This window comes from Semicossyphus pulcher, unplaced genomic scaffold, assembly GCF_022749685.1.
Source record: "Semicossyphus pulcher isolate SPU_LCO1_2020_fin unplaced genomic scaffold, fSemPul1.0.p SCAF_7, whole genome shotgun sequence".
NCBI classification, from domain to species: Eukaryota; Metazoa; Chordata; class Actinopteri; order Labriformes; family Labridae; genus Semicossyphus; species Semicossyphus pulcher.
This window is the reverse complement of record NW_027211748.1, coordinates 20,886,202-20,899,266: the sequence shown is the minus strand read 5'-3', so window position 1 is coordinate 20,899,266 and position 13,065 is coordinate 20,886,202. Positions and strand designations below refer to the sequence as shown.

At 44.4% G+C, this 13,065-nt stretch overlaps 1 protein-coding gene across 1 annotated transcript in view; it reads right to left on the bottom strand.

Annotated features, from left to right (window-relative positions):
* The window catches only part of tnk2b (tyrosine kinase, non-receptor, 2b), a 45,192-nt gene extending 33,325 nt beyond the window's left edge, over nt 1-11,867 (bottom strand). The window contains exon 1 of the mRNA XM_069684893.1: nt 11,784-11,867. Coding sequence (XP_069540994.1) covers nt 11,784-11,864 — 81 coding nt within the window. The 5' untranslated portion in view covers nt 11,865-11,867. The remainder of the gene's footprint in view (nt 1-11,783) is intronic.
* Between the last annotated feature and the right edge of the window lie 1,198 nt (nt 11,868-13,065).

Here is a 13,065-nt window from a genome sequence, read left to right as displayed (position 1 = left end):
CATGTTTTTTTGGAAAGGAAAATATAATGTTTCAAAGCGTACTTGGTTTTAAATGTCAAACAAACCATTTAAATGTACTTTTGTCGCTGGAAAATATGTCAAACTAAGTAAAAGAAAGAGACAGAAACAACTGTGACACAGAGGGGGGGCTGAGGGATGTAGGAAACAACATGATGTCCCTGCTGAGAAATGCCTCTGGTCTGAACTCATTCCTCATGGTGGTGCAGAAATGCACACACACATGCGCTCGCACACACATTCATGCACACACACACAAATCTCCTGGCCGAAGCCATGTCCTGTATCAGATCTGGTCTGCTCTAACATCCTGCTGCAATAAGAACAACCCTCCCAGAGGACGCCTCAGTCCAGCTGGAGAGTCCACACACACGCACACACACACACACTGACCCCCTCCATACTGTGTGCATGATACAAATGCTATATTCTGTGTGAGCACATGATCCGGACTATAGTATCAACATATTTCCCAGAGGAGCGGGCAGAGCAGACGGCAGACTTACTCGATAGACGTGAAAGTGTGCCAGGAAGGGGAACGACTTTTTCAGCTTGTCAAAGCGTCTCATCCTGAGTCCCTTCGTGCGGATGAGTGTAGGTGCAAAAAAAGAGAAAAAATAATGAGCGTGTGTGCGTTTAAATGGCCGGAGGCGGCGGCTGGTCTATTAAACCATCAGCAGACATGTCACACAGTCCTCCCAGTTTGACGTTCCCAGTCTCTGAGGGGATTCTGTAAAGCTCACGCACTCCTCGGATCCAGACCCGCAGCTCCGAACCCGAGAGGGGGGAGAAAAGCTTCCTAAGATCCTGAACGCAGATCTGCAGCATTCCATGGCGGGGCAAGCGTCCTGTAAGCCCCTTGTTTGGCTTCAGCTGCTTTAAGAAGGCAAACAGGCGTTCATGGAGCACTTTGGTGTGTTAAAGAGAACCAGGCTGACTCATAAGATGTGGGGGAAAAAAAGCTTAAGCGCTGCTTATTGCCGGAGAAAGAGGCAGCCAGCTCTGCCCTGCGCCGCGTCCAGCCATGTGTCCTCCTCAGGCAGCAGTGAGCAGAACTTCACAAATAAGTCACTCCTCCTTCCTCGCTTCCTTTCACTCCCTCTCTCTCTCTCTCTCTCTCTGTCACACACTCACAGACTCCCTCTCTCTCTCTTTCTCTCTGTCTCTTTTTGCGTGTGTACTGTCTGTTTGCTTTTCCATTCTTCCATCAAGCATGGGGCTAAAAATAGGAGCCACTTCTCCCCGATTCAAGCGCTCGCCCATCGGGCAGGCAGCAGAGACGTGAGAGCCAGAGAGTGAACTGGTTTCACATTTTAGGGTGCATCAAGCTGTGCGTCTGAGAGGAGTAATATGTGTTTATCTCTTTCCTCTGACTGTTGCTGTCATTTTCTCCCCCATATACCTCCTTCTCCCTCCTCTTCTCCTCACCCTCTCTCTCTCTTTCTGCCCCTCCCCTCCCTCCTGCCGTCAGTCAGACGGTCCGTGCAGTGCGTGGTGCAGAGGACAGAGGCTTCATGGTATTCAGCCCGGAGGAGCATTTGATCCAGGGCCAAAGGGTCACATTCAACTGCAGGATGGAGCGCTTGTTTCCTGTGATGCAACCCCCCCCTCAAACACACACACACACACACACACACACACACGAAACCACGAGCAACCACTTCTTCCCTCTCTCCACTGCTCGATCTATCAGTCTCCTCTCACGCCCCCGTCTGCTCATCTTTCAATCACCACAGCGGAGACATTTTCACTTTGAACACTCAAATCACTGGTTTCACTTGTGATACTTGTGTGATCCACACTCTGGAGGTGAGGTATGTTTAAAGTCATACAATAAAAGACTATATAGATTATATATGGGAATATTAATGGGAAAATATCCTCCAATACAAATTGAGAAGCCTGGGGATTACTGCAACATACTTTTACCTTCAGATTTGAAACTTTACCCACGTTTAGTCTGAACATCCAACATTATAACATTATATTTATATCTTAAAATGTGAAACAGCATGATACTCCCTCTTTAAACGACATGCAAACCACTACATGTCTGGCAATTTTGACGGGAGGGTAGGTTGGCGTCGTAATAGGCTGAATATTAAACCTAATGTCACTCGAGTGTGTAGACTTTGTGATAGTGTATTTTCACAGTTTTATAATCCAAAAAAAAAACCCGCGACCTTTTGACATGCAAAACTATCTTTAAATTGACAAACATCATGTGTGTAACTGATGTCACAGTTCAAACAGGGTCAAGAACGTATCATCTGATCCTGACAAGAGACTGGTGTATATTAATGCTGTTAATAAGGTCCTTTGGGGTCATGTAACAATAGTACAGACAGCAGCGTGGTGACTGGTGAGTACAAGTCACAAAGGCAGCAGATGTCAGTGACTAATACTTAAGCTGAAAATAAAAACCAATTATCTTAACAAGGAGCGCCCTGGCCACCTGACTGCAGTCAAACCTCCCTCTGACTCTCTCTGACTCAATGACGTCTGGTTTGTCTTTGACCACCGCTGCATTAACGTCTAACCTCCCCCTTCTCCTCCCTCTCCTTCACTCCTTCATTAATCCTTCGCTTTCACTCTCTCTCATATCTCCCCTCCCTCCTCTGAGTCTGGCCGACCCGTTGCATTTTCTTCTTTATTTGGTGCTGCCTTTTATTTCCTGCCTCTAATCCTCCAAAAATGTTATCTCTCTCTCTCTCTCTGCCGACTATAAACAAACCCGTACCAGCTGCTTTTCAGACCCTCAGACACGGCGAGCCCCCTCCTCTCTTTCTGTCTCTTTCAGACGCGGTTAAGCTCTTGGTTTTCTAATTTCACAGGTTATTGTTCCCTCTGTTCATCGCCGTTCTCTGCTACTTAATCAATCCATTCAGCGTTTGACTCGGCTTCTCACTTTGGATGTTTTTTCTGCCCCCTCCGTCTCCCCCTCTTTTCTCCTCTGCTTTTAATTAGGAGGATTTGGGTTTACTGGAGGAAGGAAGGAGGTGAGCAGACGGCGGAGTCACGCAGAGGAAGGAAAGAGAAAACAACAACAACATCGGGATGCTGTCATAAAAGGTCTGACTTTAATTAAAGACAGGAAAGCAGACATTTCTGGAGGACATGTGGGACCGTGTACGGTTGAGTTTGTGCCTCCATTTGCATCAAGAGCAGCAGTGTGCTTTCAGTTACCTGGTTTACTTTGAAGAAAGTCAAACAAGAGCTTAGCGTGCATGGGGGTACAATTTCTCAGAATATTTGTCAGAAAATCAAAAGTGATTTATACTTAAAGAGTAGCAACCAACCCCCTCTGTCGCTAAAACAAAACACGTCTCTGCTATCGTTTAGCAGCAACTTGTTGAAACTTAGCCAGCTTGAAATGTAGTAATTAGTAGCAGCAACGTTAACGTTAGTAGTCAGTAGTGAGTCTGCAAAAATTACGATGACGGTTACAGCTGGCTCGCGTGTCGCCGAAGTGGTTGCCATAGGTTACACATAATGATATGCATAGCGTCACCCCGTCCATTAACGGGATTGGCTCCTTAGGGTTTGTGACGTCTCAAACCTGCCAATCTGAAAACGTGTTGTTCAGCCTGTCCTTGGTACACTGCAGTTTAAAAGCAGACAGGCCCAGCCATGGAGATGACTGCTCATGTTGTCCCTGATATGTCTTGTAGCACATGAGAGACATCATATGGAGATGTTTACAAGGTTAAACACTGGATTTTCACTGGAGGGGGCTTTAAGATTAAAAACAATACAGACATTTGATCTATTTGTCTAAATGACACAAACTGATCAAAATAAGAGAGGGGCAGCCCTCAACGCCCGCTGCTGTAGCATCAGCAGTATTGCAGGCGTTGTACCGGACCATCGAGGTGAAGAGGGAGCTGGTCTGTAACGAGAAGCTTTCAATTTTACAAGTCGATCTACCTTCAAATCCTTACCTATGGTCATGAGCTTTGGGTAGTGACTGAAAGAATGAGGCTGCGGATACAAGCGGCTGAAATGAGTCTCCTCAGGGTGCCTGGGCTCAGCCTTAGAGATAGGTTAAGGAGCTCAGACATCCAGAGGGAGTTCAGAAAAACAGCCGCTTCTCCTTCGCATTGAAAGGAGCCAGTTGAGGTGGTTCGGGGATCTGATTAGGATGCCTCCTGGGCGCCTCCCTTTGGAGGTTTTCTGGGCACATCCAACTGGAAGGAGATCCCGGGGCAGACCCAGAGCTCGCTGGAGGGATTATATATCCCGTCTGGCCTGTGAACACCTCGGAATCCTCCAGGATGAGCTGGGGAGTGCGGCTTGGGAGAGGGACATCTGGGTCACCTTGCTGAGCCTGCTGCCACCGCAACCTGGCCCTGGATAAGCGGAACATAATGGATGGATGGAGTGGCAGCCCTTTCTTCTCTGTCTGAACTCCTTAATGTTTGCAGTGCTGATTTTAATTACAGTTTTGTATTTATTACAAAGTAACCTCACCAGGCTGGTGAGGTTAAACCACAAACTGCTGCTACAAACACTCCCTCACCTACGGTACGTTGCAGAGTCAGCAAACCTCCTCAACGTCCCCGGCCTCTACAGTACCGTTAATGTTTCTTGTGCTTTCACAAATATTTTATGAGACACAGCTGAGAGGGCAAGCTGGCCCCGCTGTCCCCGTTATTTCAGGACTTAAATTGTGGATTCCTCCTGGACTCATTCAGTCGTCAGTTCTCTCAGACGCAGAGGTGACGTCATAAATCTGCCTCTGAATCATCAAGCACACGGGATGTAACAGGACATGAGGGAAAAAATAAAAGACCCTTCTCTGCCCTCTCTTTCCCTTTGCAAACACACACACACTCACGCCAAGCCTGGAAGCACAACTCCCTGAAGTAGCTTTCCCATTAACGGCATAAAAACTCCCAGAAGTCCTCTTGAGCTGTGCTCAGAAAAACCCTTTTTAACTTCATGTCGGCGAATGTGCTTCAGGAGGGGATGAAGTCACAGTGAAGTCAACGTTATTACTGTGACAAATAGTAAAATAATGTTTGCTTAAGTATGGGAACAGTTATGTAACTGACATCACTATGAAACAGATGATATTAAATCAGCCACATTCCTTAAGATCAGCAGCTGGAGGGCGAGCCTGTTACGGATTCTACTGCAAAAAATCTGCATGCGTTTTTGTAGAAAGAACATCAAACAGAAAGTAAGTCAACCATACAGATGTTAACCTGCAGACAGATCTGTTGCAGGGGGAAAAGGAGGAGTGTGAATGCACCAGCAGAAGGTGTGGTAGGAGGAAGTATGGAGCTGAATGTGCGTCAGCGCTGTGTGTCCTGCACACTGGATGTAGAGCTCCATATATATCCCGGTCACACTGATGTTTGGCGGCTTTAAATCAGAGGCAGGAATGTGTCACAGCGCCGTCAGCTGCCTCCTGACTAAGCAGATTAAACCAGTACGATTAATGGTCGGTAGGTTGACCTGCAGAGACACTGTGCTACCACCAGGGGGCACCAAGCTGACGATGGAGGAGATGGAGCTGCTGGAAGAGAGAGCTTAGTATGTTGACTGATGTGCTGTATTTATAGTGATAGAAAGAGAATCGTCCTTAAAACACTTTTTGTATTCATATAGATGATTGTAAATATATTAGTTATGATTCACTGTTTGTCATATATGAGTAATGACTGCAGCATTTCTCAGTTTTCAGACCATATTTGACAGAGTACATACTGTATAGCTGTGTTTATTATGTAAATGAATGGTTTAAAAATCCTATTAGTCACATGTACGTTACTTTCTGACTATGTTTGTGATTGTGTTGCCAGGTTTTATATTTAGCCTGTAAAGGCAACCCTTGGAAAACTTTGCCTTTGACGCCATTCAGTCCAAATTCCTACATTGTGCTGTCAAACAAGGAGAAACTATCCTGTGCTTTCCCTTAACATATTAAATAAACTATGTATTACTGTTCCACCATATTTTTAGTCTCTTCTAAAAATAGAAATGAGTAAAAATAAAAATTAATATCATCATCTGTGCGGTCTGGTTTATTACCTTTCTAAAGAAACGACAAAGAATGCAGCAGGAAAAGAAAAAAATAATCGTCATCGCGATCCATCCATCGATTATCTATACCGCTTATCCTGGTCAGGATCGCTGTCATTGGGCGAAAGGCGGGGACTGATTGTCAGTCAATCACAGGGCTGACACAGACAGACAGACAACCTTTCACGCTCACACTCACACCTACGGGCAACTTAAGTCACCAGTTAACGAGCAAGTCTTCGGATGTGGGAGGAAGCCGGAGCGAACCCACGAATGCACAGGGAGAACATGCAAACTCTGTTTAAAATGCAAATGAAAAGATAGAACAGAGGCAATCATCTGGCAACACAATTTGTTTTTCTGTACTCTACTCTTTTTTCCAATTTCATTCTTTTCCATACGGTCCATGAACGCTGCATATAAACCAGGATCCTTTGACGTGTAAACACTTCATCCAGATGTCTAATCATCCTCTGGTAGTTTATGAAAACAAACTGAAACAAAGGGAAAGTCTGACTTTACATATTGCAGACTATGAATGGTTCTGTCACTGTTGTTATGGTAACTCAGTCCGTACAGAAATGACTGAGATGTTCAGGAGTCAGATGGACCTCCATGCAGAGCAGACACCTGGATACTGTTATGATCATGTACACAGAGAGGTGGAAAAACTGGGTCCTCATGTTCCCGAAATGATCCGAACCAGGGTACAGGCCGGATACTGATGTGTATGTAAATGTGAGTTTACATTTCATCGTTCATGCCGCTAGCTCAGTCTCCTACCTCGCTGGACCTGCATTATTTTGTTAATTGTTTAATATCTTAATACTGGAGTTAAAGAGCTTTGTTCTTTCAGGGTAAATAAAACTCTGCAGTCTGTCACACCAACAATGAAGCAGCTGCTCCTGCCTGGCTTTCATCTCCACATCTCTCTCACACACGCACACAGTAGCATGACTCAATGACGCTCAGATGAAATATGGAATGATGCTAACACAGCAGAGCCCAAGTTAAACATCTGACTGCGTAGATTACATTATCATGAATGGCATCAAATTAGTGGCTCGCCGGCTAATGAGATTATGAACAAAGCGCTGTGTGAGGTCTGCGAGTGCTGCGACACACACACACACATTAAGCCTGATGCAGTAATATGATGCACACTGTACACACACACAGGCACGCAGAGGCATGCGGCCACATCGGCCGCATTCACGCTGACGTACAGTGTGGGGAATTAAGACAGCTTAGTGGACACAGGGGGACACGCTGCCAGGGCATTTCTCAAATAAGTGGCAGCCTTTTGGTGGTCAAACATCAGGCTGCGGTTTGATGTTCGGTGCCAAAATGCAGCCGAGCAAAGAGAAGGAGTAGCAGAGCAAACATTATTAATCCCTCGTACAACAGTGCAAACAAAACGCACACACAGATGATGCTTCTGACGGAGGCCTGCATGCACGGACAGACAGACAGACAGAGCTGCGTCACTCCTGATCTCAAGGATAGAAACCCTTCGCTTAAGTCGGCTTCTGCGTTCTCCCTAAATCCCCTCACCGTCCACAGCACCTCATCTTTCACAGAGACAGCAGAGGAGTTATGCGGTGGTGGGCGTTTACAAAAAACGACAATAATTTTGGATGCATACAGGCTGCTCCCAGGCGAAAACAGAAGAACATATGTGTCCCCCTTTTGGCTGCTTGGCCTAATATGCATAATGCCAGACGAACAAAACAACCCCCACTAATGCTTCCTAACGTCGCCTCCGCCCTGGACAAACACCCGTCCTAAGCCATCGCTTCTGTGATCCCCTAAAGCTGGTTAAGAGGGGAAAGGATTGTGTTGGGGAAAGATGTCGGTCAAGTGTCATGTCGACCTCCGTGTGAACCAAAACTGTAGCACAGTGTTCGCTACGATGAGATAAAAGAGAAATATAGAAGAATAAGCTCGATGGAGACGGAGTGTGTTTGGGTTGTGTGTGTTAAAAGTATAAAACCGCTGCATTCATTCAAACACGCAGCTGGGGAGGGAGAGTGATCTGATTCAGCCTCCAGCATGCAGGACAGCTGCGGCGTCCACCGACCCACAGACCCTGAACGCAGCACACAGTTCACATTCATGATGCTTAAATTGTTGCACAGATCTACACGTTCATCCACCCGACAATGTATCATACTCTCGCCCTGTGGATGCACGGGCGGGGAGAGCTGCAGCCTGTCCCAGTGCACACAGAAATGTGATACATGCTGAGCTCAGGAGGCACGACGAGAAAAACTTTATTGATTGTTACACTGAGGGATAGAAATATCTTCCTCTGCAACTCGTCTTTTCATTTGTGTTTCTGGACTCATTTGTTCATTTTGTATTTTATATTAGATTATTTGTGTGTTTGTTTTTCATCTTCTGTAAAGCACACTGAGTTTACATTTGTATGAAATGTGCTATACAAATAAAATGTAACTGAATTAAAAGAGACAACCTTCAGATGTTCTCTCAGAAGTTTGATTAATTAAACTATAAAATACCTCCTTAAACTGAGGACACTTTAATTAACTCTGAAACAAATCACTGTTTAATAGTGAAGGAAAGAATTTAATGAATAGCCCAAAACTTAATTATTACACCTTCACATTACACATCTTGTTTTATGTTAAAAAGCAAATAGATTTGCTGCATTACTGATGGATTGATAATACACAACCTACAATCGTAGGGTGGCACAAACTGATATTGTCCTCATACCAATGGAGTATTTAGATAGTAAATCAGTCTGTAGATACGCTGGTAAAAGACTTACACATTCTGCATTAAAGGGAATGATTGACTGCAGCTCAGATGACTGGCAAAGGGATGTTTTTGGCTCCTAGGGGGGTATAACTTTATTAAATAATTCATTAAATTTGACTTTATTTTTATGCTTTGTTTGCTTAAAACTCAACTAAATTTTTCAGATTTTAAAAGCTGCATGACTGTCAACTGTAATTCATACTGAAGTTGTTATTTGCAATAGTTCTCTTCAATATAATATAGGCTGTCTGTCATGTATCAGGGATCTTGGTGAGAAACTTAGTTTGTGTAGGCAACATGTGTTGTCTGAGGTGTTGTACTGTTTGATTTGTGTGTGTGTTTAAAAGTAAAATAAAAATATTGCAAAAAATAAAAAGCTAATATATTGTACTGTACCCAGTTTAAAAAACTTATATTTAATACATATGATACAGATGTTGCATTGATTCTAGGTTAAATCCCTGGATGGATAAAGGCATCACTGTTTAAAAAAGCTACATATTGCCATGATTTAATTTAATAAAAAACAGATCTCAGTTCGACAGACAACACGTGTTGTTGAAACTGTGATGATGATGTGAATCACTATCAAATTTTGTTTTGGGTGGAATATTTTGGGGAAATATTTGGAGAATAATAACGTGAAAAAAATACTGCAAAAACAAAAAACAAAACAATCACTCACAAATGTGTACAGGCTGATCCCCCTCTGTTCATAACTGGCTTCAAAATTCAAAGAGATGCAAAGACTGACGTTTCCTTCTGTGTGAAATGATTTCTACCTCACAGGGTGGACGAAATGTGTTCGCTGGAATAAAGAGAGTATTAGGGGGTTAGTCCCACTCATCCTCACAGCTTAAAATGTCATTCACCTTTACTTTACTTTGACCATCATATTTAATATATACAGATTATGTCGTGCTGTCTATAATCCAGAATACAGAGTGTGTGCTATCTGGGTTATCAGGACGTCATGGTGCCTGACAATGAAGCTGCTGTCTGGTACTATTTATATTAGATATATATTCTTTCTAACATAATTTAACTTATAAAATAAAAATGATATCATTATTGTACTCTAACGACACACCAGTTAAACCAGTGCAAACCAGTGTACCAAAGTGTTTATTTAAGGCAAATGCTGACTTTATAAAAGCCAGTAACGCTAAATCGGCTGATTGTATTTTTGTTTCTTGGCGTGGATTTCCTGTCTGCTTTCCAACAGTAAACAAGTGAATGAAGGTTTCAGAGGGAAAACACTGACAGCACAGTGACTGTGGTATTGCACAGACCCCGTGTCAGTACATCATCAGGTTGGTGAAAGGACGTAGGGGTTTGCGGAAAAAGGTGGGAGGATAAAAAATGTCATACGTTGCCTGTCACTGATCTCATTCAGCAGCACTTCATCATGACCTCATGGAGCCGAGCACACACACAGGGGCCGGCCTTGTGTGTGGGTGAGAAGTGCTGACTGTGGCGTGCATGAGTGTGCGGTGGGTGAGGAGGGTGACGGTGACATGAGTCTATGACACAGAATCATATTACCAAACCCTGATGTTAGTCATGTGATTCTGATTTGACCGTTCAACGCGAAGCTTTGACTTTTCATTCCCTTCATTTGTTCAGTTCAGACAGACTTAGATATACTATATAGATATATATATATATAAGTTACATACTTTGATATCATCCATTTTCACCTGTAAAACACGTTAATCTTAGTTTCCTATTAGCGCCGGCTGTCTGCTTTAACTTTAAACATTTGTATCAACTACAACACGAGGTAACTCACAATACGATACGTATACGATGTGCGATACGATGCGCGATACGATATGTATACGATGTGCGATACGATACGTATACGATGTGCAATACGATGTGCGATACGATACGCGATACGATACGCGATACGATACGCGATACGATACGCGATACGATGCATGATACGATGCACGATGCGCGATGCACGATGCGCGATGCGCTACGTATACGATGCGCGATACGCTACATAAACGATGTGCGATACGATGCGCGGTACGTTACGCAATAGGATTCGCGATTACGTAGTACAAGATTGTAATAATATCACAATACAGCGATTTTATTGCAAGACAATCATATACTGATAAGGCTGGTGCATCTCTTAACTTCTTTTCCCCGCTGTCCGACATTATCCCACTGTCTTGTTCTTCTTCTTTTATCCTGCTCCTGTCAACTTCTTTTTCAGCTAATTAGTTTCACATTACCTTCATTCATGACATAACCACAAGGAGTCATGAAGTAGTGACGCAGTGAGTCAAAATCGAATGGAAATCTGTTTAGAGCGCCAAATATTTGTATATTACAATATCGATATTTGATGCCAGCTTAGTGATAATTGTCAGCACGAAAATATATTGCCATATCGATATTTTGTCCCATCCCTAATTTACAACCTGTGCTTCTTACTGCGACATGTCAACGTGTCATCTGTAAAAAAGATCTGTCGGATTAAATGACTTTAATAATACTGTATCTCCCTGCCTAACACAGGTCAACCACACAATTGTCCTTGACTGAGGAGTGTACGAGATGTCACAACAAAAAAGCAGCATTAAAAATATCCTTCTTTTTTGCTTGGTAATAACACAAACACAAACACACATCCAAATTCTCATCTGCACAGATAAAGGTGCAACACTATCGCTCAACTTTCTGTCACTAAAAGATCCATGTTTGCAAAAATGTTTACAACAAAAGATGCATAAGATAAACCTCCTGTTCGGTGAGTCATACTCCTCCCTTTGAAACCACAACAACAAAGCCTCACTCGTCTCACACCCTCTCATAATCCTTTGACAGGATCCATAATACCTGCTGAAATGGCTGCTCTCTGTTTGCATGTCATCCATGTTTGTCTACAGCTGTGTTGCACGAACACTACAACAATGAAGGAAATGTTAGAGGTCTACCTCTTCGTCATCGCTGGGCAGGCGTTGGTAGTCAGACTCTGACGTGTCCTGCAGCCTCTGGTACTCCGCCGTCTCCCCCATGATGGAGCTCCAACACCCGCCCGGGGCTACGCGTCCTCAGAGACCTCAGAGAGCCACAGCTTCAGCGGCACACTCGCTCGGTCACTCAGTCAGTCGGTCAGTCGGCCTGCTTCGAGGTCTGTGCTGTCATTAAGACTGTGCTGTCACTGCATTATATCTGTTCTTTTAACAGAGGATGTTGCTCAACTCAGATACTTCAACCGTCATTGTCTTCCTCAGTTTGTCAGCTTTCTGTGAAAATGTCCAGACAATGAGTTCCTAATTTTTACACAGTGAAAGCAGGGCTGCATTCACTGCCTGGTCAGTCTGTTAAAACACAGGCGCTTATCTTTATAGGAGGTTTTAGTGATGCATTCCTCTGGCAAGCTGCAGACAATAATTCCCCTGATTTTTGCTTGTTGGTGTGCAGACAGAGAGGAAAAAAAACAAGACAGTCCGCTTTTTGTGTTTGTCCTTTTCATGCATCAAAGGCTTAAATCTTCAGGGAGCCTCCGAGGTGTAAAACTGATCCTCCATGTGTGGAAGCTGCTGCGTTCAGGATGGAGCGCCGTGAGGATGCAGCCGAGGTGTGGCAGCCGAGGTGACAAATCCAGCAGGCTCTATTTCTGTCGTCCCCTCTCACGCCACGGTAATCACCTCCACCCTCAATCTCTGTCTCGCTCCACCTCGCCCTCCGCCTCGCTCATCTCTGCTGTCACCGTCTCTCCCTCTCTCTCTCTCTCCTGCTTTAGTGCTGACGCATGCTCTTCATATGCAGCGCTGCCTCCCTCTCTCGCTCTCTCTCTCGCTCTCTCTCACTGTGTGTGTGTCTATTCCTGTGCCTCAGGCATCACTCCGGCCGGCTCACCTCCTCTCCCTCATCACCGCCGGGAGTGAAAGATCACAGCGTGGAGAGCAGAAAGGAGCTGTTTTTATATTTTCACCTGTTTCACTTCATCCCTCCTTTGTGTGCTTCCATGTTTTTTCCCCCTCACAGATCTCGAGCAGCTGTCCAATCGGACTGACAGCTCGGCTCTGACGATCACGGTCAAAGTCTGGGAGGATTTTTAACGCTGCTTTGTCCTAAATGGACGTCCTGATGCTCGCTCGATGATGCCTAATCCCTCCTTGTTGTTGTTGTTGTTGTTGTTCTTTTTCTCCTCCTCTCCCCCTCTCAGGTCCTCACCCTCTAACTCGGTCCCCGCACCCCTCCACTTGTTTT